General features: G+C 39.5%; 1 protein-coding gene across 3 annotated transcripts in view; it reads right to left on the reverse strand.

Moving 5' to 3' along the window:
* The window catches only part of ITPR2 (inositol 1,4,5-trisphosphate receptor type 2), a 497,691-nt gene that overhangs the window by 53,324 nt on the left and 419,907 nt on the right, over positions 1–24,460 (reverse strand). For all 3 annotated transcript variants that reach the window (XM_003926591.4, XM_074402941.1, XM_074402942.1), the window contains 3 exons: positions 23,848–23,940; positions 12,299–12,429; positions 10,958–11,123 (listed from right to left, as the gene is read on the reverse strand). In XM_003926591.4, coding sequence (XP_003926640.3) covers positions 10,958–11,123; positions 12,299–12,429; positions 23,848–23,940 — 390 coding nt within the window. The remainder of the gene's footprint in view (positions 1–10,957; positions 11,124–12,298; positions 12,430–23,847; positions 23,941–24,460) is intronic.

The raw sequence follows: 24,460 nt of genomic DNA on the forward strand, positions 1-24,460 counted from the left end.
GACAGAAAAAAAAATAGCATTTTACCCAGGAACTTGGATTAAAAGAGGGAAGGAATTGAGAGAGTCATCCCTTCAAAACCATTTGGAATCAGCGAAGGGCACACAGGGGAGATGGCCGTGCACACACTGAGGACAGCGAGGGCTCACACTTCGCCAGCCCTCTAGGGTACCGTGTTCCAGGCATTTTGGGGAGGGGGTGATCTGTTCCATGTCCAGGGCACATTTTCAAGCCTTCAGAAGTACAGTAAAGAAACAATCTAAATAATAAAATTCTTTTCTCTCAAAGTTAGAGAATACATGAAAAGAAATGATTAGATATGAAGGAAAACATCTATGGAAACATAAATTTGAGTGCCAAGTGAAGTGGGATGTTGGGATTCAGCTTGGTTTTTATAGCTCAGATATTGAAGAGGAAACCAGGAAACTGAAATCCAACCCTGGCTATTCTTTCTCTAAGCATTTTTTGTAAGTTCGCTCTGAGATGCAGAAGGCCCTTTAAAAAAATTATTTATTTATTTGAAACAGTCTCACTCTGAAGATCTTATTTATTTATTTATTTATTTATTTATCTGAAACAAGAGTCTCACTCTGTTGCCCAGGCTGGAGTGCAGTGGCTCACTGCAGCACAAATCTCCCAGGTTCAATTGATCCTCCTACCTCAGCCTCTTAAGTACTTGGGAATACATGCATGTACCACCATGCCCAGCTAATTTTTGTATTTTTTTTTTTTTGTAGAGATGAGGCTTCACAATGTTGCCCAGCCTGAAGACCCTTTTTACATAATGATACTAAGCACAATAAGTAAAAACCCATCCCCACTGAAGGGGATGACTTTTTGCTTACATTATTGGATATTTGTATGAAAAATGCTATAAAATTCTGCTGGCTGATGGCTATGCCTCTTCTTATTTGACCTATCACCAGCTCCACATGCCCAAATAAACTCCAATTCTCTTCCCTAAACCTGCTTCACCCACAGTCCTCCCCTTTTATTTGATGGCAGCTCTGTTCTTCCAGTTGTTCAAGCCAAAAGCCAAGATGTCATTCTTAAATCCTCTCTGCCTCTCACATATTACATCCAATCCATGTTGAAATGCATTTGGCTCTAACTTCAATATATCCAGAATCTGACTACTTTTCACCTGGCTCTGCTACTACCCTCTGGTCTGAGCCATTGTCATCCCTCATATAGATTACTGCAATAGACTCCCAGGCCTCCCTGTTTTCATCTTTACTCTCCTCAGCCCATCCTCAACACAGCAGCCAGAGCGATTCTTTAAAAACCTAAGATAAATGGTGTTTTTCTTCTGTTGTTAACCCAGCAATGGCTCCCTCTCCTCCTCGGGATAAAGGTCAAAGTCCTTACAAGTGCCTACAAGTAGAGTTGCTAGATAAAGTACAGCATGGTCAGTTATATTTGAATTTCAGATAGATAATAAATAATTCTTTAGTAAAAATGAGTCCCATGCAATATGTGTTTGCTAAAGCCTATGTGACTTGGCCTCATAGCCACACTAACCTTATCTCTTACTATTCTCTCTCTTGCTACCTCCCACGCAACCACACTGGACTCTTCTTTTTTTTTTTGAACACAGGGCCTTTGGAATCATTGCTTCCTCTGGTTACAAAACTCTTCTCACTGGCATCTCTTTAACTAACTCATTCACCTTCAAGTTTTTGCTAAAATCTCACCTTCTCGGTGTGGCTTAAATTGATCACCCTGTTGAACAATACAACCGTCCCTTCCCTTCTGGTGACCTTCTTGATCACCTTTTTCCTTTTCCACTCTTTTTCAGTGCTTACCACCTCCTTATAGATTAAATGTAGTCATATCAAAGTTGTTAAATTAAACTGGATCACATCTCGAAGATAAAGAGGTATAATTATTGTGTAAGAAAAAGGCTGTCTGATAATCAGCAAAGAAAAAAAGAAATGTTATTTCATCCAGGAACTTGGATAAACATTTATTATGTTTATTATGCATTGGGTGTGTTCTCCCACTTAACTATAAGAGCCACCTGAGCAGATATATTTGTTTCTTTTTTTTTTTTTTTTTACCAATAGTTCCAATAGCTCAAAATAATGTTTGGCACATAGCTAGCACTCAATTAAATACTGATTGATTGAATTAAGAATATTTCACTACTAAAATATTGTTCCACTAGAATGGCTATAACCAGATAATAATAAGTGTTGATGAAGATGTGGAAAAATTAGAATCCTCATACACTGCTAATAAAAATGTAAAACAGTGCAGCAGCTACTTTGGAAAAGTTCAGCAATTCCTCAAATGGTTAAACAGAGAGTTACCATATAACTAAGCATATTCCACTCCTGGGTATATATTAGAGAGAACTCAAAATGTATGTTCACACAAAAACTTGTACATGAATGTTCATAGCAGCATTATTCATAATAGCCAAAAGTGGAAACAACACCAATGTCTGTACATCAATTAATGAAACGACAAAATATGGTATATTCATATGATAGGATAATTTTTTTACAATAAAAAAGAATGAAGTACCAATACCTGCTACAACATGAACCTTTAAAATATGATACTAAGTGAAAGAAGCTAGTGACAAAAGCCTACATATTATGATTCCATTTATATAAAATGTCCAAAATAAGCAAATCCACAGAGGCAGAAAGTACATCAGTGGATGGCTAGGGCTGAGGCAGAGATGGAAGGTTGGAGAAGGGATGATGGCTAAAGGGTATGGGGTTTGTTTCTGGGACAATGAAAATGTTCTAAAATTAGTCATGGTGATGAATGCATAACTCTGAATATACTAAAAACCACTGAATTGTACATATTAAATGTGTGAATTTTATGGTGTGTGAATTATATCTCAATAGAGCTATTAACAACAGCAAAACACTAAAAAATAAACAAAAGAGAGAAAAACAAACTAAACAAACAAAAGAGAGAAAAACAAGCAAAAGAAAGAATATATTAAAGCAGATTTTCCTAGAATTCAATTCAAACATCTACCAGTTGCAAGGTAATAGGGCTATAAAAATAAGGTTCTTAACTATCAATTAATCTGTAATATGGTAGAGGAAACAGACAACTTGCGTTATATTCTGAAGAGGTATAAACTGCCAAGGGAGCATAAAGAAGGGGGAAATTAATTCTGATGAGGGTCATTTTAAAAGGTTTCCAAGAGGTATAAAGCTTGAAAAATCCAGCCTCAGTACATGATTATGGTAAGTGAAGAAGAGGTGAATGGTAATAAAAGATACTTAATTTTTATTGAGCACCTATTGATGCTGACAACTATAAAGATGTCTAAATATGCTATTATAATTACAATAATCCAATGTGACCTTTTAGCTTGTGAGGAAATAGATTCAGAATGATTCAATAAATTGCTCAAGTTAATACCCCTATTTAGCGGAAGAGTCAGTCAGTGTTTAAATAAAAATATTTCTGACTCTAAAACCCATGCTCTTTTGTCATCTGAGCAGAAGAAATGGCATGGAAAAGCCACAGATGAAAGTACATGTCCTGTTGGGGAATGTCAATTACTGTGACGTGTCTGAAAGGGAACATTTGGAAATGTAGATGAAACGGTACATCTGACAGAAACAATGGCAAGTTTAAAGGGGGCTAAAACATCTGTGTTTTATTCTGAAAGCTTTTTTTCCTTTTTTGAGACAGGGTCTTGCTCTGTCACCCAGGCTGGAGTGCAGTGGTGCAATCTGAGCTCACTGCAACCTGCACCTTCCAGGTTCAATAGATGCTCCTGCCTCAGCCTCCTGAGTAGCTGGGATTACAGGCATGCGCCACCATGCCTGACTGATTTTTTTTTAATTTTTAGTGGAGATGGGATTTCACCATGTTGACCAGGCTGGTCTTAAACTCCTGACCTCAGGCGCTATGCCCACCTTGGCCTTCCAAAGTTGCTAAGATTACAGGCATAAGCTACCGCACCTACCCTATTCTGAAAGCTTCTGCACAGAGACTAGTGTATTCAGAGCTATACTTTCAAGTCGTTCCTGGGGCAGGATTCAGGGGAAGACTGGAAAAAGAGACTGAGGGTGCAAGACCCAGGCACCAGGGAAATGTAAAAGAGGAAAACTTGTTGTCCTTTATCTTGATACATTCTTACTCTCTAAGCTGCATTGTGGATTCCCATGATTTTACCATCATCATGCTAATGATTTCTCAATCTTTATCCTCAGTACTGACCTTTCTTCTCAACTTCCAGTCCTATCTCCACCTGCCTGCTGGATAAATCCACCTTGATAGCTCGGGGGCATGTCAAACTGAACTCATCAAACATTTGTTTCTTAAGCCCTCTTCTTCACTTCTGTTAATGAAGTCCCTGTTGACCAGGAAACTTGAAGCCATTCTTAGACTAATGCAAGTCATTGAAGACATTCCACTCAGCACAGTTCTTGTAGTCATGCTGCCTTTCTCACCATTTGCCAAATACACCAAGACACCTCCATCTACTATCTTTTCTGCCTTCCAAGTATTCCTTCTTCAAGACTCAGCTCCTCCACTTCTACCACTGACTCCCACAGACACAACCAGCTGGTTGATCTTCTGGGCCCACAACACTCCACTATGAAAATGTGTCTGTTTCCATCTTAGCCTCTACCATTTAACTGTCTGACTCATTTTTGCATTACCAGCACCTGGCAGAGTGTCTGGAGAACAGTAGGCATGCAACTAAATTTGACAGAATAATTAAATAAATGAATCAGAGAGACTGAAGAGACACTTTGGAACGAAAATTTGAGAGGGCCTGATGTCCAATTAGAGGTATAGATTTAGGAAGAAGGAGAAATCAATAATGACTCTGAATTTTCTGACTTGAATGACTGAGTTCACGATAATATCACCACAGCAAGATACCCTATCCTTAGAACAGGAATTCTGACCTATCATCAAATTCTTTCTCCATTCTGTTGTTCTGTCACACTGGTCTTCCGATATCTCTTTCTTACTGGATCTTCAGCCTCCAGTAACTCAACATCAATAAGTAATATGGATGCAAGAGCTAATCTGTGTCTCTGCTTACTGCTCAGCTTTGTCATCTGCTAATCATCACCCTCCCATGGCCAACTTCTGGATTACTAGCTATTGTTTTCTGAGTTATGTTTCACTTTCAAACATCTGGACATTGCCTTCAAGGCTGGGGAATTTCCAACTGCTCCATTGCCTGTCACAGAATCTACATCCTCTTGTCCTACTCTGGGTGTCCCTTGGCACACACCTGGAGCCAGTTCTCTCCTACTGTGGAGACTCCTTTATTATTGGGTATTATGTCCCTCTTTGGATCACAATTTCACATCTAACTTTACCAAGAACCATTTCTAGATCAGTCACTATTTTATGGACTACTAGTACAACCCTTAAACATCCCAACCATTTAAATCATTCTTGTAATTAAGTTCTCGTAACACATATGAGATGAATTAATCATTTGTATGGTTGGAGCTTCTAGGAATAAATGCATATCTAGATATCATTATCATAATGCTTCTTATAAGTTTCTGCTGAAGGTCCTTAAAGGGAAGAGGGCAGAAAATGTATACCTTTCTATTACTGAGGTCACAGGGAGTAGTAGCTGAGTCCAGTTGTCCATTTTTTAAAAAAGTTTCTATTTTATTTTAAATATTTACACTGAATTTGCTCTACTTTATAATATTCTACTTGTTCTAATATAAAAGTATTATAAATTCACTCTTAGGTTAAATTATCTAGTGTTCCCTCAGATTTTTGAATAAAAGTGAAGCTTCTAGAAAACAGAAGATATTTATCTTGTATCTCTTTGTGAGTCCTGCAATATTATCCTATATTCCTGTGGGCAGCACTCCACAGAATCAATACCCTGCATATGACAAAATCTGAAGCAGCCTGGAATTAACACACCTGCTGTCTGCAGCATATACGATCTCAGTATTTTATCTTCCTTTTGTAGATTACAAGCCAGATAAGTATAGAGACAATATCAGCCTGAGGCTGATTTATTGGATATTCATTCATTAAGCAAATATTTATGGATGTTTGCCAGTATACATTACAAAAGCAAAAAAAAAAAAAATGGAAAGAAGAGAAATTAACATGTGCTGAGGGTGAACCCTCAGCGAAGCTTCCTGCTAGAGATTTTGATATACATGATCTCATTTATACTCATCACAACACCAAACCGTGGCATTATATTCCTCATTTTCCAGATGAGGGAACAATAGCTCAGAATGATTAGAAATTTGGCCATGATCATATAGCTGGAATGCTGAACCAGTACAGACTTATGACTACTTGACTATAAAGTTCATGTACTTTTTATGATCTGAGAATGTGTGGCATCCAGCAGAGGTGATCAGACAACAGAAATATGCATAGTGTCATACAGCTAAGTGTGATGTAAGGAATTTAGGAGCAGATGTGTGAGATCAGAGAAGACTTCTAGAACAATGGCATTAGAGCTGGGCCTCAGAGAGAGGGCAGGAGTTCAATAGCGCAGGAGTTGGAGCATTCCAAATGAATTGTTCTCCCACAATTAAGAATACATGGAGAGTCTGAGATGTTAGAGGTAAGTAATGCAGTTGGCCTGGAACTTAAGCTATAAATGGGAGAACAGTGGGGGAAAGGTAGGTAGAAAAAGTGGGGTAGCTTAGATGCCAGGAAAATTTGAGTTTCAGAGTTATAGACTGCGCAACGTTATTGAGGGCTTTTTGAGCAAGGAAACGATTAATTCAAAATAGAGAAATGAGTCTGGCAACACCAAGCAGGGCATTTGAGGTTATGAGCCAGGGTTATCCTGAAAAACTAAGATGTGGCTGTGGGAATGTGTGGAAGGATGTGGGTGAGACTGTGAAGGTAGATTCATTGGTGCCTGGTAGCTAGTAATTTTTTCTCTTACCTGGAAGAGAAAAAAGGAGATGCTAAATGTGATGGTGCCATTCCCTCAGACAACTGAAGGCACTGTGGCATATTATTAATAGCAATATGGACATCAAGATAAAGAGGTAGGCTAGAGGAGGGAGATGGAAAGGGAGGATGGACTGGCTTCAGACATGGCCAGTTTGGCTGCCAGGAAGACCTTCCTGTCCAACTGTTCAGTGAGTGACTGAAAACAGAAGGGGAAAGCCTGGGGAAAGGTTGGGGCTGAGCATATCTGGCACTAATCTGCATAAAAGTGACATCAAAGAGGAGGACAGACAGAAGAGACAAGGAGTCAATAGCAAAATCAAAACCTCCTATTAAGCAGTTTTGGGAAAAAGAATAGAACCCTGGGACCAAGAAAAAGTAAGCAGAGGGAGAAAAAAAGGTCAGCAGGAAGTTAACAGTGAGATTCAAGAATGTTTCAATTTGCTGATGACAGTTATTGTGATGTTTAAAGGAATGTATAGGTGACTGACTTTTTAATAACTGTGGAAAGTCAAAGAGAATTCTCACCATGAAGGGAAGGCTTAGAGGAGCAGGAATCGTGGTTAAGCAATGGGCTTATTTTGCTGTTCATGTTTTTGGTTAAAATACAGGAGACAATATCATGTCTTAGAATGAGCCTTTCATCCTCTGGTCCATTCTTCCACTACCATCTCTTTCAGAGGTAGTGTACCAACATGATGATAATTATGACCATGAAGAAAAGGAAAAGGGCACAGAGGAAGAAGCAGTGCAAAAGAAAGACCATGAGACACACACAGAGGTTTCTGAGGGCAGCATCGTTCTCTTGTATGGGACTCAGCCTTCTAAACAACAGCTTGGCCCAATAATGCTACACCCTTCAACCAGGAATCTGTCCTCAGGCTTGGTTATGCTTGAATGAGAACCTGTCACTTTGTCATTTGAGGAGAATAGGATAGCCAAGTAGACTTTTGAGTTAGGTAGTCCTCTGTTCAAATCTTGGCTCTTCTGCTTACTGACTGGATGTTGATGGGAGCCAAGTCTCTGTTTCCATGTTTGTAAAGAGGTGTTAATATACATCAGACACAGTATTCATTTTTAAAATAAAATTAAAACAAATACCTAAGTAAAATCAGTAGTAAGTATTCAATAAATAATCATTTCTTAAAATTTTTTATGAGGAGGCTGAAAGGGGACAGAGCTCCAGGTAAGGTGACACAGGGAAGAGAGGATCATCCTTGGAAAGGCTGAGGTATCTGCTGAGAAGAGAAGAAAGGAGACACGCATACATCTATTGTGAGGGAATGGAGGTGGTGATAGCTGTCACATAAAGAAGAGAAAAAAAAGAAAAACTACAGGGTATGGGTTATTTTTCTACAAGGGTAGGAGGAGGTGTATTTATCTTCTAAAGTTAATGGAGTGTCCTCTCAGCCTCTTCCCCAATCCCTGAATTGTACAACATCTTCCTTGATTGCATCTCAAGTTTCCTTTCCCCATCTAATTGAGACTTTAAAGAGAAGACTCTTGGATCTGTTTCTTTCTAGCAAATCTCTACTCAGCACTGTGCAATCCATTCCACCTGAATTCACCAAAGCCTCCTAAATAGGAAATCAGAAGGCTTTTTCAGGTCATGTTTTTGGCCTTCTCTGCTTGGACAGAGTTGATAACGAATCCACTTCTTTCCAAAGCTGCTTTCTCCCCTCTTCCACGTGCCACCCCTTCCTGGTTCTCCTCACACCGTACTGACTTGGTGCTCTGACTTTCTGGTATGTGCTTCTCTTTCTCTCCTAACTCTTCAAAGCTGGGGCTTTCCACTTCCAGTCTCTTTCCTTCTCTTCTCACTCAGACGCCCTCCTCCACACTCCAGATTCCACTGTCACATATAGGCTGAGGATTCGCCAGTTACAGTCTTCAGTGAAGACTCAACCTCTGAGGCTCAGACGCATGTATTTAGCTGTGCTGTATCCTCCTGGGCTGGGTCAGTACACACCTCAATTTCAGGATTCTTAAAGTTAAACTCAGCATATTCCTACCTAAAATTGTTTTTTTTCATCTATTCTTAAGCTCAATCACTGTGATATTACCATCTGCGAGGGCGCTCAAGCTATCGTTCATATCCTTTCCTAACTATCAAGATTTAAAGATTTGATCTCCCAAATATTTCTTGACTCTGCCTTCTACCCTTAATACTGCCACCACTAACTCTCTTGCTTTCGTTATCCTTTGCTTGGACTGTGGTAATAACCTCCCACCTGATGACTCTGCTTCTGGTACTGTTCCCCGATGCATGACCTCCCAAAGTTGCCACAGTGCTCTAAAGCAACAAAATAGACCCTGAACTCTTCGACTTAAAAATCTTTAATGGCTCATCTTCCCCTGTAAGTCCAGATGATAAAGTCCAAGCTGCCTTGGCATGCCCTGCTCTGAACTTTATGTAAGCAACACTTAGCTGCTTTAGAGTAAGTGAAGGCCCTTGTACTGTTCTTCTACCTCCACGACTGCTTATCCTGGCCTTTCTGCTTGTACTCACTTTTATCTGGCAACCTCCCTTTCATCTTTTACCACCAGCTCAGTCACCATCTCTTCTAAAAGGCTTTCCTGACTCTTCTATCTCACTCCCTACCCCATTGTGAAGAGGCATCCCTCTTCTGGTACCTGCAGCTTCCTGTTTACCCTTTCCTTCAATGCATGAGATAGCAAGGCTATTTGTTGTGTTTGTATCTTACAATAGATCATGAACACCCCAAAACAGGGAATGGCTACTTTATATTTGTTTCCACTGACCATAGCATATTATTACACATTATTACCTGGTATACCTACAATTGTTGGAGGAAGGTTGAAAAGGTTTGGAGAGCCATTGAGGTGGATGAGACACTCAACAACAGTTGAACCAAGGAGAGGATGACATGTATTCAGGGCCCAATTTGTTACATAAAGTTGTAGTGAGGCCCTTAGGCCTTTTTTTGTGTGACTATTTCCAAAAGATTATTTTCAGTCTCATGTAGAAACATGAAGGGTGAACAAAACCTAGAGAGGGTGATCATCCAAAGAGGAGGATAGATTCTAGGGTGACATGAGACCAGCTACAAAGACAACTGAAGCCAGAAAGAGGTGATGAGTACAGAGAAGAGGGCAGAGCTGAGGGGGATGACGAGGACAATGAGAAAGAAGGAGAAGGCTAGGTGCACTGAGAGAGACGATGAGAGAAGGGGAGGGAAGTGGGGTGTGTGTGTGTGTGTGTGTGTGTGTGTGTGTGAGAGAGAGAGAGAGAGAGAGTGAAAGAGAGAGAGTGAAAGAGAGAGAGAGAGAGAGAGAAAGAATTTAAAAACTGAAAGAAGGGGTGGGCACGGAGGCTTACACTTGGAATCCCAGCACTTTGGAAGGCTGAGGTGGGTGGATCACCTGAGGTCAGGAGTTCGAGATCAGCGTGACTAACATGGCAAAACCCTGGCTCTACTGAAAATACAAAAATTAGCCAGGCATGGTGGCATGCACCTGTAGTCTCAGCTACTCGGGAGGCTGAGGTAAGAGAATTGCTGGAACCTGGGAAGCGAATGTTGCAGTGAGCCAAGATTGCACCACTGCACTCCAGCCTGGGTGACAGAGTGAAACTCTGTTAATAAAAAAATAAATAAACAAAAATTTCAAAAAGCTGAGAAGGCTCAGTTCAGAATCCAAAACAGAGTGATGTCAGTGAGTAGAAGCTCAAGCTGCTGGAAAATCATCTTCAGATTCATTTTCTGACAAAATTAAATATCATTCTCTTGTGTAATAAATATGTTACTGTGATTAAAAACCTGCCTGCCAGTTGGTGAAACCTTTTGGCATTTTGCATCACAGTCTATAGTCAGAGAATCATGTAAATCGCAGAAGTAATGACAGGATAGCTTTGGGGTATAATTCTTCTCTCTATTTATAGAAGCAGAGAATTCCAGTCTCATGCTCTGTTACATAATCTGAATTTTATCCAGCCTTCATTTTGAAATAATTTTTCCAAAAGCATAAAAAATAAAAATCCCTCTAGCCCCTCTTTCCTGCAAACAGTTTATTCATCTATTATTTCAGCATCTGCAGAACACTTACCACAGATGAAACAAGTTGTCTTTAGAATTTCTTCTTTTTTCTGTTTTTCACTTCTGAGATCAGCAAAGGTGTCAATGATAACACCAAAAATCAAGTTCAGAACGATAATGATAACAATGAAATAAAAAAGAAGGTCATAAACCACTCGGGCAGCAAACAAGGGTTCCTGAAATAAAAATGTTTAAATATATGTGTGTGTGTGTGAGAGATATATATATACACATACACACACATACATACACACACACACACACACACACACACACACACACTTTCAAGCCATATTAATTGAGCACACTGTCTAGCATAGAGAGTATATTCAATAAATGTTTGTGAAATGAATATAAATAGTATCCCAAGTTGGAAAAATAAGGTTCACTTTCAATCTATAAGTGTTGTAAGAAAAACTTCCTAGCCTATTTCCAGAACCACTTATATTTCTCTAAGACTAAAGCACATCTTTCAGGCAGTGGTGGGACTCACTTTCTTTAGAAGAGGCTTTATTATGCCATTCTGCTAAGTGCATTTTGGCACAGTGGTCTCCTGTCCCAGACATTACAGAAAAGGTAGTTAAATGCCAATTCCAAAGGTCAGTGATAAGGGAACCAAGGAGGACCTAATGATTTGTCAATTTCTGGAGTAGGCTTTATTCCTGGCCATTCAGGGTCAAGTATATACGGCTCCTTCTTATTTCTACCTGATGAACTGTATTAAAATGCAAATTAGAGTCTATGTAATCCAGTTTTTTAACACAAGAGGAACCTGAGGTTAAGAGGTTAGATGATTTGATAATATTATACAATTGGTCTGAGAAGAGCTAAGATTCTTCAAGCTCCTGGCCTGGCACTTGAGATTTTGCAGTTATTGAGAAATGTTTCCACTTTACCATTTTAATATGTGAAATCCTGTTAGAATTTGCTCAAATGTTATATTCATCATGGATAAAGGACGGAGTCTATTCCTATGCAGAAGCAAAGAGTAAATCGTCATGCCTGAGAAACCTAATAGGCAAGAGGCAACCTCGTTTCTGTTATTTATGTAACAATTAACTCCTATATAAAGTTCACAGTCATGATTTCATTGCTGTAATACAATACACAGGTTAACTTGGAAACATTTCACCACTCTACTAACACACAAAGACTCGTAGTACATTAACTGTTTCTATGTAATCCTACCGTACAATTAGTACAATTAATTGGCTTTAACAGCCACGGTTATACTCTTAAAGTAAATGGTACAATATATTATCCTGAAAACCAAAACCAAATTATAAATACTGTGAAGAAAGGTTTTAAAAAAAGATGTGCTTCTTGAAAAAATAGTTTTACTCTGGCTTACATCTTTCGACGGCCTTCTTAGCACATCCCCCACACCGCCACCATTCCTGAGGCCCTGGTTCAAAACAGTGACAATGCACATAAGAAGAGTGTCACACGTCCTTTCAATTCCATCTTCATACTCTTCATCAGCTAAAAACACATAAAAATATATAATATAAAATTCTGTAAAAATATAGAAAATAAAATACACATAAAACGAAATACACATAAGTACACATACATATATATATCTATATATACATATACATAAATATACATAAAATAAAAGATACATACAAATATATAAAATATAATATTAAAAACAGTGTAGTAAACTTACATTTAAAAAAATATACTATTACCTATTTCCAAAGGGCTATTTCTAATTGTGCCATGACACAACTTTTGGAAGTCACACAGCCTCTGTTCCACATGTGGCAGCACACGACTGACACAAAATGATGAAACCACATATATGATATTCTCATATATTTTTGTTCTTCTATAGGTAAAAAATAACATGACGAAAAACACAAAACATAAGGCTCACATTCATTGTGCTTGTTATGGTGGAAAGAGATTGTGGTGAAAACTGGAAACACAGCCATGTTCCCCAGGAGGCAAAAGTACTGCAGGGGAAAGGGAATGAACAAGGAAGATTGCCTGGCTTCCAATTCTGCTGTTTCCGTACTGGGACTCAGGCAAGTTTTTTTTCCTCACCCATAAAATGGGGAGGGCTGTCTGGGGATTACACTCTTCAAAGGGTTGTTTAAGGATTACATTTAGGGGTCCAGGGGTGGTAGTTCATGCCTGTAATCCCAGCATGTTGGGAGGCTGAGGCAGGAAGATCATAGGAGTTCGAGACCAGCCTGGCCAATGTGAAGAAACCCCATCTCTACTAAAAATACAAAAATTAGCCAGGCATGGTGGTGGATGCCTGTAATCCCAGCTACTAGGGAGGCTGAGGCAGGAGAATCACTTGAACCTGGGAGGCAGAGGTTGCAATGAGCTGAGATCATGTCACTGCACTCCAGCCTGGGCAACAGAGCAAGACTCAATCTCAAAAAAAAAAAGAAAAATACATTTAGGGTCTGTAAAATATTATACTTTGCACAGAGATTGGCACACAAACAATAGTTGCTTATGAATTGGGGCAGATATTATTTCATTATTGCGGTTAAGTATCTAAGCTTTTTTGAGGACCAACCTGGAGCTCTTGATAAGCACAACGTATTTATGTGAAAAACTCTATTTAGGGATAAAGGGGGAAAGCAAAAAAGATACAATGTGACAGAAAAATCGCTATTCTTATTTTGTTTAGAATTACTGGGATCCAACTTCAAACATAATTTCTTAGTCACTTAAAATAGTGAAAAAAATCATACTAAGTTAAATATTAGAATCAGAAATCCCTAACATTGGCAAATGACCAGAAATGTATTTTTCTCACTACAAGGTTAAAGAATCACAGGGGTGATAAATTTTGGGATTGTGTAGCCACTGTATGCATGTCAAAGCATGAACATAAAAACAACAAAAATTCAGTCCAACTTTATCTACATGCTTCATGCCAACAGCGCCTTTGGTACTTTGTTATGAAAAGGCTAATTTTCCTCGTCTGAGCTCACTTTATTTTAACATCCTACGGATAAGGGATCCTGATATTTTTACTTTCGTTGGAGTGGTTTCCTTCTAAAATGTGCTGGGATACACCTTGTGAGGAGGGCCGAAGTCAGAGATGAAGGGGAGAGTGCAAAATGCAGCATCAGAGACATCGGCAGAATCTGTGCCTGGTTATTTACCTTAGCGCTGAGTCCAAGGCACATTCTGACCTAAAAAGGAGTAGAACTAGAACTCCTTTTGGAGGAAGAAGAAATGGGGAAGAGGTAGGGCCTGTGGTGAGAGCAATCAGAGAAGCAGTGCAGACAAGGAAGCCAGACCAAGGGTGGGGGAAGCTCAGTCTGGAATGCACTAGTGAGGTCCCCCCCATACATAGCAGTAGACGCCAACATGATGGCTGAGAAGAATACAAGGACAAAGAGTCAGAAATGTGTAAGAGATCAAAAGGAGCTTTTAAGGAGAAAATCATTTTCCAATAACCAAATCAGGCGGAGTATGTCTACACGCTGCTTTGCTACAGCTGGACTTTCCATCACTACCGTCCATCTAGTGTCACGAACTGCTTTTATTTATTCATTCAGAAACTACCTGGTCACATCACAACAAGTGTTTGCTAAAGGCTTACTAAGTGCCAGATTAATCGGCACATAAAAGCTACAGCAGAGAGCTCCTACCTCTCTCCAAGAATTTGGAAATAAGGTGGTTCTCTAAGAAGTGAGCTTAGTAAAATCTGTACACAATTCATGCGATTAACCATTGTGAAATAAAATGAATTGGCTGAAAATCTATAATGAGAGAATTGGTTTTCTGTGTGGCATGTAAAAGGGAGGAGAACACCCCAGTCAGATCAGTGCCAGCAATCATCCTGCTCAAAATAATCAGTACACAGGCATGCTGATTTTACAGAGGAGCCTCTATGCCCTCAGTTAATAAGGTTCTACCTTCATGAGATGCAGCCACTCTCAATATGAGAAGCCAAGTTCCCAGGCATCCAGCCTCAAAGTCAGGCTCTGAGTCATGGTAATTCACCTAGTAAATGCCACCTTGTGGTTACCTCTGTAATCAACTGGCCTTACCCATGCCATACCTGCCTCCTTTCAGTACACCAACAGCTGCTGGACGAGGTGCTAGGAAAACTGGGGAGAAAGATGAAAGTGTACCGTCTGTAGAAAATTTATGGTCCCTAGGAAAGGTGGGTCAGCAGCTGAACAAGGGCAGTGCAGTATCACAGGATGCTGTGGAAGCATAACAAATGTACATCTCACACAGGGCGGGTATTGATATCCTGAAGTGGGTATCACCTGATTTGAATTTTCAAAGAGGGTCATGATTGGCCAGTAAAATCAATAAGGGAAGACATTCCAGGCAGATAATACGGGATGAGCAAAGGCAAACAGGCACAAAAATATGTGGGGTGTTTTGGAAAACTTAGGGAAGATGGAAATGACTGGGCCTTTGGTAAATACAGAAGGGTGTGGGAGGTGTGTGAAGAGACGCAAGGGGGCACCAGGTCATGATGAGACTCATACATCAAGCTGAAGAATTTAAACTGAATCCTGAAATTAGGGGGAGGAACTGGAAGACTTTCAACAGGGTAAAGTAGCTTTCCAGCTAGTTGGTGAAATAGTACAAGATAAAACATGTACAAGACACATTAGCATGCGATAAAAGACACAGAAGTGGAAGCCAGGCACAGTGATGCATGTGTGTAGGCTCAGCTACTCAGGAGGCTGAAGTGGGAGGGTCACTTGAGCCCAAAAGTTGGAGGCGCAGTGAGTTATAATCACACCAGTGCACTCCAGCTTGTGTGACAGAGAGACTCTGTCTCTAAAAAACCAAGCAAACAACCAAAAATTCAGTAGCAGCAGTGATGCAAAGATATAGAAATAGGGAGAGAAACTGTACACAGAGAATTAGAGGGGAGTTCCTCTAATTAATGTAGACTCTAAATTAAGTAGTAGAATCAAGTTTTCCTTGACTAGTCAATGTACTAAGACTTGACCAGAAAGGCATTTCACATGCAATGGACAGAAAGCCCCAGAGATAGAAAAATATATGCTTGTACAATGAACATGAAATAAACCAGTAAATATCGATGAGAGGAGTGGAAGATGAAGCAGGAGCAATAAACTGGGAGCTCTCTGTGAAGCTGTAGGGAGTTTGGATTTTATTGGGAAAGTAACGGAGCATCATGGAAAGCCTGAGTTAGGGGGAGGGGAGGAAATATTCAAGGCAGTGATTTCTGACAAGTAGTCTAATGGTGATATACTGGATGAATTGAAGAGGAAAGGATGACTGGAGGTGGAAAGACCACTTAGGAGTCAGCTGCAATAATTCAGGCATGATGTGCTATGAGCCTCAATCAAGATAATGGCAGAGAAGATGCAAAGCATGAATGAAAGAAAGTTGACAGGGCTGTAGGCAGGAGGGAGAAGGCAGCATTAAATACCACCCTGAGGCCTCCCAGCCATGGATGACTTAGGAAAAGGATTGTCCCACTAGACCATAGAAATAGACCATTAAGAAGGAAGAACTGGGGCCGGGCGCGGTGGCTCAAGTCTGTAATCCCAGCACTTTGGGAGGCCGAGGCGGGTGGATCACAAGGTCAAGAGATCGAGACCATCCTGGTCAACATGGTGAAACCCCGTCTCTACCAAAAATACAAAAAATTAGCTGGGCATGGTGGTGCATGCCTGTAATCCCAGCTACTCAGGAGGCTGAGGCAGGAGAATTGCCTGAACCCAGGAAGCGGAGGTTGTGGTGAGCCGAGATCACACCATTGCACTCCAGCCTCCAGCCTGGGTAACAAGAGCGAAACTCTGTCTCAAAAAAAAAAAAAAAAAAAAAAAAAAAAGAAGGAAGAACTGGATGTAGGGTGTTTTGATGAAGGCAAGGAAAGCATCTCAATGATTTGTATGTTTATAAGATGAGAAGACTAGAAAACATTTTTAAAAGCCAGAAAGGACAAGAGAGTCCAGAGGATACTGTGATCCAAATTAAGAAAGATAATAAAGATGTCAAAATTGCAAAATAGTCAAAGGCAAAGAGAAGCAAAAAAAGGTCACTGGATTAAACAATGGGATCATCAGGAAACAGTAGGAAGGAAGCAAATAGCAGAGAAAAAGCAGTGCAGAAATTAAAGGAGAGAGGGTCAGTCAATTGTTTTATAGAGAAATTCGGTACTGAATGAAGGAGACTGCTAGCATACGAGTTTCAGGGAATAAGAGAACCCAGAGGAAAGTTGACTGAGGACCCAAAATGTGTGTAGGAAGAGCGAGAGAAAACAGATGGTGATAAGGAAAATATTTCAGATATAAGAACAATGGTCCAGCTGATGGCAGCCAGGAAGTAATGATAAATACCGGGCTAGTTACAAAAGAAGGGAGAGGCCCGGGCACAGTAGCTCATGCCTGTTATCCCAGCACTCTGGGAGGCCAAGGTGGGCAGATCACCTGAGGTCAGGAGTTAGAGATACTGGCCAACATGGTGAAACCCCATCTTTACTAAAAATACAAAAATTAGCTGGGTGTGGTGGCTTAATCCTGTAATCCCAGCTACTCCGGAGGCTGAGGTAAGAGAATCACCTGAACCTGGGAGGTGGAGGCTGCAGTAAGCCAAGATTGTGCCATTGCACTCCAGCCTGGGCAACAAGATGGAAACTCAGTTTCAAAAAAAAAAAAAAAAAGAAGGTTGAGAGCATGTGGCTTACAAACAAAAGGAAAGAATTAGTGAAAACAGACTTTTAATGTGGAGACATTTAAAAGAACTAAATATATACCTATGGAGAACTCAGAACAGTGCTTGTAGTATAGTTAGGACTCAATACATTCTAGCTACCATAATTATCATTACTGAGAGATGGTAATGAAATCTTATGAAAATTTTTTATTTTAAAACAATCAACAAATTCTATACTTGAATTCTTTGAGGTTAAATAATCCTCTTTCAATTGACTAGTAATATACACATTTTTTTCTTAATTTATAATACAAATAAAATGTTTCATATGATGGAAGGAATAAAAACATATTTTATTGTCTCTGAAATAGTTCACTCTAATCTGAGGTGTTGTTAATCTATAAATTTAAAAAAATATTGGCCTTGCTTGAATAATGGTATTTAATAATGTTATATTTTTCTGCTTTAATAATTAAATTATTCAGTGTTTGCCATGGTTTCTTAGAAAACAAGAGATTGTCACTGAGACACGTTTGAAAGTCTGAGTGCAACTGAACACCTCTTGTAGGTGAATCACCTGAAGTCAGGAGTTTGAGACCAGCCTGGCCAACATGGCAAAACCGCATCTCTAATAAAAACACAAAAATTAGCCAGGTGTGGTGGTGCATGGCTGTAATACAAGCTACTCCAAAGGCTGAGACAGGAGAATCATTTGAACCCAGGAAGCGGAGGTTGTAATGAGCTGAGATCACGCCACTGCACTCCAGCCTGCATGACAGAGCGAGACTCCATTTCAAAAAAAAAATAAAGAAAAAAAAAAACCCTCTTGCTTGTTATTCTTAAGCTTTAATTATAATTAATTCACTGTGGAAATGCTGATTTTAAAAATTTCAACTACATCCAAAATGTCAGTACTGCTAGAAAAAGAAATAAATACAAAGAAATAAAAATTTTAACAAGAAAAAAATTTTAAAACACTGGGAACCCAGTGGGAAGCCAAAATGTAGAATGCATTAAGGCTGACTGGTTTCTGGTATCCATCAATCTTTTCTATTAAAGTAAAATACCCAAACATATTAAATTTGAATTATTCATAAATGTTAACTGTCTGTGAACTTCTTCCTCTTTTTCTGTACATTCAAATGATTTTTTACTTATAAAATAATTGTAATTGTACTTTGTAAATTGTTGCAAAAAGGCCTTCTTTTTTTTAAAGGTGAATATTTTTGTTCAGTAACCAGGGAGGTCTGCAGCAAATGAAATATGAGGGTTTTTCTCTTTTTTTTTTTAAACACAGTTGGTTGCCAGTTACCGTGTGAATTTTTTGCTGCTGGGACAATGACCTTCCCTGCATCCACAGGAGCCCTTCGAGGGAGCTGGCCACTTTGCCTCCAAGTCACCGTGAGGCTTGTTATTAAGCTACTGTGTATGTCTGTGCCTTTTGTAATGTAGACCTGCTGTCCATAAGGTAACAAACTAAGGCTGTCACAGATGCATACTAGGGTTTGCAAGTTACAATTTAATCCTGGTCTTAGACATAGAAGTTATTTTTAAATTTAAGTGACACATGCTGCACAACAAATCCCAGGTTCTAGCTTTCACTCTACTTTTGCAGTTAACTACATGCAGTCAAAATTTAAAGGTGGCAAAGGCTAGTGGATCAAATCCATGACATTTTCAAATAGATGAATTTTATCACTTACAATGTCAAATGCAAAGAGAGTATCAAAGAAAGAGTAGATTAATACAGGCATTCCTGTATTTTTGATACTGATGTAGGAATACGCCCTAATTGTAAAAAGCCATTGCCACCATCTCTGGCTCCCAGCAGTATCTGTGACACACCTCCAGAGATGAAACTCCTCCACTCTCCAGATGGAATCCTTGCTTTCCTCCCCACTCTGGCAGCTATCCTTACAAAATTGTCCCCACCTCTTCCCCCAACTCCTAGCCCTGTTGCAATCTAAAAGATGGAGACTTTGCCCCAATGTGCCTGAGAGGAAGAAGTTACCATTTGTCCACAGAAAGGAGAAACAATGTTCTTTGTGTAATATATTAGGTGAAGTGCAGGTTATAGACGTTTTCCTGCGAAGCCTTTTATAAGAGTTTACATTCGCGGTCATGAATAACATCCAAACATAACAGTTTTTCAAGCTTAACATTGTTAATATTTTGGACTGGATGATTCTTTGTTGTGGGCTGTCCTGTGCCAATGTGCCATGCTTAGCAGCATCCCTGTCATCTACCCACTAGATGCCAGTAGCACCCCATCCCAGTTGTGACAACCAGACATTTCTCTAAACATTGTCAGATGTCCCTGGGGGGTAGGGGTGGGGTGGAGGCAAAATCAACTCCAGTTGATAAATATGTAACGAAGAATATTTATATTCAAGAAATTGCCTTTAGTAGGCATAAAGAAAGGTTTAAAGAAAATCTATCCAAACATACTCAGTAAAATGCAATAATCTCAAATTTTAGTTAGACCAGAAATAATTGAGTGATCCTTTAACTAGGAGGTCATAAGACAGAAGTTTGGAACATAGGCTTTGAAATCTATGTCAACATACATTGACTGACTAGCTCTGTGACCTTGGTAGTCTATTTAATGCCTCTTTCCTTAGGGTCCTTACCTGAAATGTAAGGATAATTAGTAGTTTCTATCTATCTCACGGGGTTGTTGTAATAATTAAGTGACATAATGTATACAACATGCACAACACAGTACCTGACATGAATAAGCCTTCTCCAGGTCCTTGAATGCGTTCAGAGCATTCACTCTCAGATGTTCCATGTGCCCAGAACACTCTTCTCCCTCCTCTTGGTCTCACTGGCTCCTTCTCATCCTCAATATCTCAGCTTAAGCAGTTTCTCTTAGAAAGGTCTCTCTGCCTAATCTCCCGACAGCCAATCTCTACTGTGATGATCAGGCATAGCACATTTGTAATACTCGCCTTCTCTGACAACTTTTTATGTTTCCCTTACTGTAAGTTCTATAGAGGCCATAATCATGTTTTTTTATTCAATACTGTGTCCATAACACCTAGCATGGTGGCTGGTCCAGAATAGGGGCTCAACAAATATAACTATATGAACGAATGAAGGAAGAAATGAACGCACAGGCTTTTATTACATTATCACCATCATCATCATCATCATCCTCATCATCATCGTCATCATCAATGTTTGTACTAAGTAAGTTAACTACTCTCCTGTTTTCTAAAAATACTTACTTTTTAAATTTTAAGGTCAAAATGTCACAATAGTAATAATGTATGAAATAATTACAATAGATCACTTGGTTGAGCATCAACAGTCAAGCCTGCAGAGTTGTATAAAGCCTAACATTTACAGATTTACACAGAGCTGGGCAGCCAACCATCCTGGGAGATCCTCACAGTATGAATGACTTCAAAGACCTCCTTGAAGGAGAGTGGCCCTGGCAGTTCTCTCGCTGTGCCTTGGGAGCCCTGGCCACCACACTGTGGGTGACACTCAGATCCTCCTCTAGGCCTATTGGGTCAGCCCTCTTTGTAGACTCTGAAAGAAGGAGTACTAGCTTTGTTGCTGGTTCACTAGCAAAGCAGTATTTTATCTTGAAATCAAACCACAGTTAAAGTATATTTGCTTTAAAATAAAGGAAGCAATATTAAAGAAATATTCAGAGAGAAGACCAGTGCAGAGATAGGACCACCGATACTTGGAACACAAAATAAAATTTTGTGTTAATAAACTTTTTAACATTATTTTTCATACTCTGTTAAGGGGAAACATGTTGAATTGAAAAATAAATAAATACTGATGACAACAATCTGAACTTTGAGGTGGCCAAAAAGATCCCAAGAGCCATTTAATTTTACCCAGCTATTTAAACTATGTCCAAGTTTTCAAAATACCCCTTTTTAAAAAGTGATTTTTTTAAGTCATGGATAAAGATGGAAAATGAGGAACACCTGTAGACCTTAATTTGAGGCTGTGGCAGACTCTGCAAAGTGCTGAAAAATGCTGTTTGACACCAAGACAAGATACCAAAGTGGATCATTAAAGGGACAATGTGAGTTAGGACTAACCACACTAACAGTGCATTCAGTATGCGTTCAGACTAACCTCAAATTAGAAATGTAGCCGACATCATGTATCTGGGCTTTGGCAAAAAGGCTTTGATAAAAAGTCTCATGATATTCTTTGAAAAAGGATACAGACACATGGGCTGAATGATATGCACAGTTTCTTTAAGAGAGCTTTCTATGTAACCGAAGAATTGCACAAAATGCAACCGTGTCCATCTGAGAGCATGTTCTAGTACTTAGCACTGCGTTGCTGTCCTATGCATTTCTGGCACCTTTAATGAAAATCTTCTAGGACAAAGGTTGGAAAAAAAAATCTGTAGCCAGATGGCAAATATCTTACATACAGTTTCCATCACATATTTTTCTTAAAAAAAATGTAAATTTTACAATCATTCTTAGCTCAAGGGCTATATAAAACTGAGAGCAAATCATATTTCCCATGGGACATAGTTTGCCATCCCCTGTTCAAGGGTGTATCAAAGTTGAGGACATAAGGGAGAATAAATATATTACTTGACAGAATAGGATCTATACAGACATCATGAGGTTCATGGCACATTAGAACTGGAAGGGTCCTGAAACCTAGAGATCATCTGGACAAAGACCTCCCAATCTATTCACTGGTCAAACTGGGACATCCGGGGACTATGGGCTGGCAGAAATATATAGAAAAAAATGCATGGGCTTCTATTTGAAATCCCAAACTCCTAATTATATGAGAACAGGGTGGCTGCTTATGACTTGACAGCTGAAGCAGTGAAGAATGGCATGTTAGCCAAGAGTCAGCCAAATATGGGTCCAGAGTGTGATGTGGTTCTAAAATCCAGTATCCAGAATAAGACAGCACCTTTCAACTGCTTGCCCTGGAGTATCATGGCAGTAGTCACTGTTATAATATGTGAGGAAGGCTGAAGAAATTGGAGGTGTCTAAACTCGAGGATGTGAATAACAGGATTTTAGAAACTGCAGAGCACTATCATGCTATATGAGCCAAGAATGAGCTGGTTCTTATTGTAAGCCTTGACTGGGAGAGCAGGCGGCAGGCGAGAGAAGTACTGGTGACAGCTGCCCACAGTGCCAATGGCTGCTGGGACACTGGATAGAATGTATTCATGTGCTTAATTCTCTCTTTAGGTCAAAAAGCATAAAATATTTAGTCAGTAAAAGGATCTACTCATTTTTCCTTGAGCAATAGTCCAACATCTCAGGGAAAAGGCTGTTAAGAAAGAAACACTATCATTATGACCAATCAAACTGTGTGGTCCCAGATGGAAACTAGGGAACTCCACATTTACACTATGCTTAACTCTTTCTTTCCTTATCTTTCCTAAGTCTGACTTTGCCCTCTGTAGATAAGACACATTAACTCCTACTAAATTTGCTCTTTTTTTATATGACAATCCTTGAGATATTTGAAGACATACACTCCCTAAATCTTTGCTGCTTCAGGAAACAGATAACTAATTTCTTCTAGAGTTCATTAAGTATCACACATGCCATAGTTTGCAGACTGCCATATCCTATGAGATTAATTCATAGTTTAAAATATTATTTTTATATGTAAGGTTCCATTTGATCCTGTGGAGGCAGGGAAAGTTTAATTCTCATTCTCTCTCTCTCTCTCTCTCTCTCTCATAGAAAAAACTCAGCAAACTCTCTAGAGAGAGACAGAAAGAGAGAGAGAGAGAGAGAGAGAGAGAGAGAGAGAGAGAGAGAGAGAGAGAATGAGAGGGAGAGAGACAGCATGCGCACTAGGCAGGCAAGTCAACTGAACAAAGTCCAGGAAGTTTGTATTACTTGTCCGAGACATAGAGCTAGAGAGTGTCAGGTCCAGGATTTTTACCAAGTCCTTTGAATTCTAAGCCCATGCTCTCCCAAATCCTGTATTAAAGGCTATACAGTTAAAAGGGACTCACTTAGTGTGGTTTGAAATATGGTAATAGAATCTTCAGCAGCACATACCTCAGGGTAAATGTGCTAAATCCTCCTGAGTAGAAACCATATAAGAAACAGGATGGGGAGACAAAATGACCAATGTGGGCATCTTTTCTCCAGTTCAAATGATGTTGGTTCTTTTACCCTCTATTCTTCTATTTCAATCCATCACGAAATTTCTAGATAGACTCCTAAGAGGTAATAATATTTACCAAATAAAACTTAAGAGATATCAAGTTCATACCATCCCAAAGTCCTTTCTACAGACCTGTATTTGAAGCTGGAATTGTGGGTGAACAGTTCTCCTTGGCACATGTTTCCATCATGGAAGTTAAAGTCATGGTAGGCACTTGATGACTGCCTAAGAAAACACAAAGGAAAATATGACATAGAGCCAAATATGCACAGGATGAAAAATGAACCTACAGTTCTAAAGACATGTAAATTAAAAGTATACATACTACAACTTAGCTATGTTTCTAAAGTCTAGGAAGTTAGTATGAAACTCTGAACACAGTTTTACCTATTGAAGCAATTTTATAAATGGAGAATAGGTTCATAGGCCAACCCACTAAAAGCCTTTTATACCTTTTTTAAAGTGGCTGAGATAAAGTATTAATACTGTAGACCTTTACCACCACTTGTAATAATGTTTCTATGGGCAAACTCATTCAGGTTCTGATTTGGTATGCCAGGAACGTATTCCCCTCAGTGTGGTTGGCTGTCCCTGAGCCCTAAGCTGCTGGTCCCTATAGCTGAGGCACGGACTGCTGGTGATAGTGGTTCTAACAGTCAGGTACAGGCTCCAGGGAACAAGGGCATCAAATGCCTTGGGGAGCAAGAATTTTCTGCCAGATCTGGATCTTCTATTCTTCCATAGT

This window comes from Saimiri boliviensis, chromosome 7, assembly GCF_048565385.1.
Source record: "Saimiri boliviensis isolate mSaiBol1 chromosome 7, mSaiBol1.pri, whole genome shotgun sequence".
In the NCBI taxonomy this organism is placed as follows: Eukaryota; Metazoa; Chordata; class Mammalia; order Primates; family Cebidae; genus Saimiri; species Saimiri boliviensis.